The 6,038-nt window shown below is 35.1% G+C and overlaps 2 protein-coding genes across 2 annotated transcripts; one reads left to right on the top strand and one right to left on the bottom strand.

Moving 5' to 3' along the window:
* LOC104777168 (transmembrane protein 56-B) lies at positions 109–2,738 on the top strand. The gene is made up of 9 exons (XM_010501377.2): positions 109–492; positions 738–936; positions 1,046–1,134; positions 1,227–1,365; positions 1,440–1,514; positions 1,719–1,840; positions 1,937–2,012; positions 2,126–2,185; positions 2,352–2,738. Exons 2-9 carry the CDS (start codon positions 796–798, stop codon positions 2,484–2,486), a joined length of 837 nt encoding a protein of 278 aa, XP_010499679.1. The 5' UTR covers positions 109–492; positions 738–795; the 3' UTR covers positions 2,487–2,738.
* On the bottom strand, positions 4,914–6,031 carry LOC104777170. The gene is made up of 2 exons (XM_010501378.2): positions 5,951–6,031; positions 4,914–5,556 (listed from the first exon to the last, which is right to left on the bottom strand). Exon 2 carries the CDS (start codon positions 5,482–5,484, stop codon positions 5,128–5,130), a length of 357 nt encoding a protein of 118 aa, XP_010499680.1. The 5' UTR covers positions 5,485–5,556; positions 5,951–6,031; the 3' UTR covers positions 4,914–5,127.

A 6,038-nucleotide genomic window follows, 5' to 3' on the forward strand; every position in this document is an offset into this window, starting at 1 on the left:
AAAAAAAAAAAAAAAAAAAAAAGATGAAACCCATGAATTAAATACCTAATTAACAATTTGTTTTTTTTTGTTTTTTCTTATTTAGTGTAAACAGCTGTAAATTTTATTATGATTATTTTGGTGTGTATGCCCAGAGATGGAGTGTTTTGTGTTGTTGTTTCTTCTCTATCGTAACAACATCGTCCGTTTACATTGATCAAAGCTTTCTTCATCATCTTCAACGTCTTCTTCTTTCATTGTTGCTACTTCCCCATTTACCCTTTCTCTCTGCTTTTCTCTCTCTCTCTCTCTCTCTCTCTCTCTCTCTCTCTCTCTCTCTCTCTCTCTCACTCTCACAGTTTTCTCCTTTCTCCCTTTGCGTGACATTTCTTCAATTTCAGATTCCCTTCTGAGATTCTTCATCGGTTCCATGGATCTTAATTTTTGACTTCGATTTGAATCCCATTTTCGTTATCCCGCGATCGGGTTTTTTTGGATCTTCCCCAATCTTAGGTATTTGCCTTTCTCTGTCTATCTGTATCTTATAGTTTTTTTGAGATTTGGGTTCGCCTTTGGTGTAATTTGTTTATCGTATCTCTAATTCAGATAACTAAGATTCGATTTTTTAAGGTATCGAGATTGAGACATTTATGAATTAACTCCTGGATTTGGTGGATTTGAGAAGTTTTTTTTTTTTTTTGAGAGATTGGTGATGATGATGCTCTTTGTTGTTGTCAATTTGGGATTTTTGGGTGTAGGTTTGTAAACGATGAGATAGTGTTACGAACAAGACCCAGATTTTTGTTATTGTCTGCAATGTCGACGACGTCTTTGCAAACGATTGGTGCTATTAAGTCATATCATCACCAAGCTCAGCATTTGGTTAAGAACTATCTATTAGCTGATCCCTTTATTCCTTACACCTCTGTTCTCACTGGCATTTTCCTTTGCAAAGTGGTAAAGTTCTCTTCTTTTTTATAATGATTGATTCTATAGATCTGAGGAGATGCGATTGATTTGACGATTGTATGTTTCTTGTTTTTTTTTTATTTTATTTTATTTGCAGGTGTATGATCTTTGTCATTTTATCAGCAACTCACATTCTAAGACTTATATCATCCTCACTAAAATTCAAAGAATCGAATGGAATAACCGGTTTGTGTGTTTTGATGACTATTTTACTCTTTTTCAAGTGGTGTGTGTGTGTGTTCGTTTAGGTTTTTGAATCGTTTGTTCTTGTTTGGCAGGGGTATCTCAACAGTTCATGCTATATTTATCTCGGCTCTGTCTCTGTATTTTGTCTTCTGGTCCGACCTCTTTTCAGATAGGTGGCATAATGATCTTGTTGTTTTCCGGAGCTCACGTCTTTCCTCTCTTGGTTTAGGGGTAAGAACTGATTTAACCGGATACAAAAGTTAATAATGTAGAGTCTATGAAATCATAACATTAATGATTTGCAGATATCTATTGGTTACTTCATTGCTGATCTTGGGATGATCTTTTGGAAATACCCTTCTTTGGGTGGGATCGAGTATGTAAGTAACTTTTCTAGACCAAACACTTGACTTTATCTAGTTATTTCTCTCCAAAGACATTCAAAATCCTCCCAAATATTTGGCTTGTTGATGTTTCACTTTCGGTTTATCAACTTGCACACCTCTGCATTGCTCAACAATATTAATATGTAAAGATTGCTAACACGCTTGAAACTAAGACAGAGATTGGCATATTGATTTCAGATTGTGCATCACTCACTATCGGGGGTAGCAGTCGCCTACTCTTTGTTTTCTGGAGAAGGACAGTTGTATACCTACATGGTCCTCATCTCAGAGATTACAACCCCAGAGATCAACTTGAGATGGTACTTCCCTCTTTTCCACTTACTGTACAGGAATTATCACCTAAGCAATCTTTCTTCTGACAAAAAAAAAAACGGACTGTGGGGGGTCTTTTGAAGGTACCTGGACACCGCTGGTATGAAGAAGTCATTGGCATATGTTGTTAATGGCGTTTTCATCTTCTTGGCCTGGCTGGTACGTTTGTTAATGGCGTTTCCATAATGATTACAAAATCCTAATCAACATTTGATTCATTTTGATGCTAGGCATTTATGTCTCTACGTATGACTCAAATACTTTCATGTCAGGTTGCTAGAATCCTACTGTTCATATACATGTTTTATCATGTCTATCTCCACTACAACCAGGTAAAACACATGATCCCTTCTCCTTACTATCTATCGGTTTTATTGATATGTTGATACCTATAGCTTCAAAATCTTCCCCATGAAGTCAATACATCACAATGCTTCAAATTTCTCGATGCGTTCTTTTTTGGTTTATGAAATTGGGAATTACTTTGTTTTGTGGTAGGTCATGAGGATGCACATCTTCGGCTACGTTTTGGTATTCGGGGTACCAGCTGCGCTTGGTGTCATGAACTTGGTATGGTTCGGGAAAATTGTGAGAGGGGTAAAGAAAACATTAGCAAAGAGATGTGAATGTTGAGGATTGGTGAGTCTTCCTCTTCCTCACAATGTTGTTTCATCAGATCATCATCTTCTCTTCTTCGTCCCTCTGACATATGTCTGTCTCTCTAGTGTAAGTAGTTTTTGTCTGATGGAGAAAGAAAAAGGAAAAAAAAAAACCAAAAATGATACGATCCTCTGACTCTGTAAATGATCAAAAATTCAAGCCTCTCTTTACGTTTTTCAGTATACAATGTAATTCTGTTTTCATTCTTATAGTTTTTTTTTGGCTCTTAGGGTTTTAAATTAGGTACATGTAGAGTGAAAACTAGAGGAAGAAAACATTTGGTAACTTTTACTATATTTGGTTCAATTTTCTCAGTAACAAAAACTATGAATGTCTTAAAACAACAAATTTGTATTTGAACCAAATGTAGTAGTATAGATGATAAAAGATTTAAAGTTTAGGTTAGGATATAACAACAAAATAGATAATAGCGTAGAGTTGGGTGGAACTCTAACATGTATTTAAAACCCCGCTCGTGAAGGCCATTATGTGGACTAGTTGTTATGGTTATCGGTGGTGGCTCATAGGCCCAATCAATGAACACAATTGCACAATATGAATACTGCACTGTCACATGAACTGCGTATTCGTATGTGTCGACATCATTGAGTTCTCTTTTTATAATAATTAGGATAATGTACGGATACAAACAACGGTATGTGACTGATTGTGTATTTTTTAGTCCTGTTTACTTTATTTTCTGTTGTTTCTGTAAGACAAAAAAATAGTGCTTTGTTTTTAATTTTTGTGAAAAAAAAGAATAGTATTCTCTTATTAAGAAAAAGAAATGTCAAAACCATGCATTTTACCGGTTTTGAATCTCGACGGTGATAGAATCCACATTTATGTAAATGTTATCATTAGTACTATTATTTTTCATTCTTTTTTGTTAAATTTAAAGTACTAAATCACGACTAAATTGTCAGACCAAGTTTATAATCGATGTAACCACATACATTAACCACATTAACCATACAATCTAAAACTTGTTTTGTCTGTAAATCAGTCTAAGTAAACCATTTTTAATCACACGAATAGATTTATCTGGATTTGATTTTTCAGGTACAATTTGGTGTGTCATAAGTTAACATAGCGCACCAGTCTCTATCTAAAATGTTTTTTTTATTATTATTATTATTATTGTCATTATTTCAACACAGCTCACTTTCTCTGTAGAAAAGCTGCATCTGAAGGGGGGTGTGTGGGGGAGAAAAAGAGAGGCACTTTTGGCCATAGAGTACAACACTATACCACATTACATACTTCACTTTTCTTTTCTTTTTTCTCTTTCTATATAAACATTTTATAATTTTATATCATATTATATTGGTTACCAAATTGGCCCATTGTGATTTATTGTTGTGACCCCTCATGGGTTCCTCTTATTTCCCCTTTTTCACTAGCAAATAAAATATCGAACTATCGTGTTCATAAGATGGACCTTACGTGTGTTTATAGGATCTGCGCATTGACTATATATCTATATGAAGCATGTTTTATTCAAGCTCAACTTAGACAGAATAGTTTCCACTTTTCTTAACTACATTCTTAGAGATATTGAAATCTAATTCAAGGAAAATTGAAACGTGGCTTAAGTAATTCTACCTTAACCCCACCATGGTAGGATTGTTGACCATAGCTAGGGTTAACGTACGTGGGTTGTGTCTAACCCGTTGTTCCATTCGTAGTTAGTATGTATATTGGACAGGATGGTCTAACCTTAGGTTTGTATTCTAACTACACTCTTACACTTTGATTAACAATCAGAAATCTTAGAAGCTAAAAAAGAATTAGAAGGATTTTTGTTTTTTTGTCACTAAGCTTTTTGATGCATTGAAGAGAGAGAGAGAAGAATGAGAAGGGAACCAATAATACTCAATAGAATGGCCTCCACACTCTTCCCCTTCCTTTGACTGCTCTCTCTGCCCCCTTTGACCACTTTCTCTCTCACTTAAATGCTTCCCTACGCTCCTCTCTCCTGCTCGTTCATCTCACGCTCTCCATCCAAAAGTTCCATAGCTTCTTCTTATTTAATTGCATGATTAGGTCCATGATTAGCTATCTACGTCGTCCTTCCAAGTCTTTTTTGGTTACACCAATGTAATTGAGCAGCATTGCATTTACCGATTTACGTGTATCCAATAAGGCTCCATATTTTTGAACGTTAGTCACAAACTGTCTAAGTATCGTCAAGGATCTCTCTAATACGAATAGATCATGTATTTTGTATAGAATCATACATATGCCAAGAAAGCATACATACATGTAACGTAAGTTAACTTGATAATTAGTAAAGATACAGTTTTGACCTATTACTAGCTAAGCACCTTAATTTGGTGTATTTATTCTATAGGAACATATACGTACATTATCAAAATCGAAACATATAGTTTCCTTGTGATATGAAGTCCACAGTTTAATTACCATGTTCATAAGTATCACATTTCGATTTTTGCATGGAATCAACAAATTTCACTTACTTATAAAAAGCATTTGAGAGTGAAAAACAATATTAAGACTTCAGATATCAATTTATGTACTCCGGTCATCACTCTCCACGATTTCATCACTTCCCTAATCAAATTAACTACATAACAATTATTCAAGTTATATATTATGGTGGACCTCCTTGATGTTGATTATTATGGCGAGCAGAAGAAGATGATGAAGAAGAAGCCAAGGCAAAAATGGAGCTAGCTAGCTTATTAATGGCTTCCACTAATCCATTCATCCCTTCTCTGTTCATCTCAACACTAGATTCTTCGATCATTAGTCTCCTCTCTTGTACACTCATCACTTCCTTATGTCTCCGATCTTGTCTCTCCTCACTCTCCCTAATCGCGTTTGCAATCACAGTCACACTTCTTGATAACGCAGCTGCCACTGTCGTCTCTTCTTCATCTCTCTTACTGCGTCTAGCCTCCTCCACTTCTACACCGCCACCACTAGGACCGGCCGTTGTGGTCGGCATTGTTCTCCTTCTCTTCGCCGGTGATGTGTCTGAATACTCACTTGTATCAGAATCTGAGCTACTACTATCCTTCTTCAAAAAAGTTTATTAAACATAACCCGAAACCAAATTACTTGTTAATATCAATTAAAGGTAACGTTATCTATATATATATATATATATCTAAAATAATCCAACTTAATATCAAGATACAACTAATGTATGGTTTTTGTTAGATACATTAGTATTTTTTTTTGTTCTTAATTAAGAGTTGTATCAAATAAAAGAATAACATTAGCTTTTATACATCAAAAAGTTGCGTTAAAATTGTAAATTATTTTCAGGTTTAATCAGCCTAATTATTGACATAAATTACAATGTGGGTTTTTCTTTTAATGTCAGATTTTTTTTAGTATTCTCAAATAATAAAAACTAAACTTAAGAGCAAATGCTAGAAGTTAAGAAGAGAGAGAAAGAAGGTACCTACTGTGGGCAGTATTGGCTGAGCATGAAAAGAAGGCGGTGGAGGCGGTGGCAGAAGTAGTGGTCGTGGTAACGGCTGCAGCGGCGGTGGT

The sequence above is a fragment of the Camelina sativa genome, chromosome 3, assembly GCF_000633955.1.
Source record: "Camelina sativa cultivar DH55 chromosome 3, Cs, whole genome shotgun sequence".
Classification (NCBI taxonomy): domain Eukaryota; kingdom Viridiplantae; phylum Streptophyta; class Magnoliopsida; order Brassicales; family Brassicaceae; genus Camelina; species Camelina sativa.

What these genes read in the sequence shown, in the direction of transcription:
- LOC104777168 (XM_010501377.2), top strand. Translation starts at nt 796, where the DNA reads ATGTCGACGACGTCTTTGCAAACGATTGGTGCTATTAAGTCATATCAT. An exon ending in CTTTGGGTGGGATCGAGTAT is followed by an intron (nt 1,515 to 1,718) that starts GTAAGTAACTTT and finishes TATTGATTTCAG; the next exon opens with ATTGTGCATCACTCACTATC. An exon ending in TCATCTTCTTGGCCTGGCTG is followed by an intron (nt 2,013 to 2,125) that starts GTACGTTTGTTA and finishes CTTTCATGTCAG; the next exon opens with GTTGCTAGAATCCTACTGTT.
- LOC104777170 (XM_010501378.2), bottom strand. Translation starts at nt 5,484, where the DNA reads ATGCCGACCACAACGGCCGGTCCTAGTGGTGGCGGTGTAGAAGTGGAG.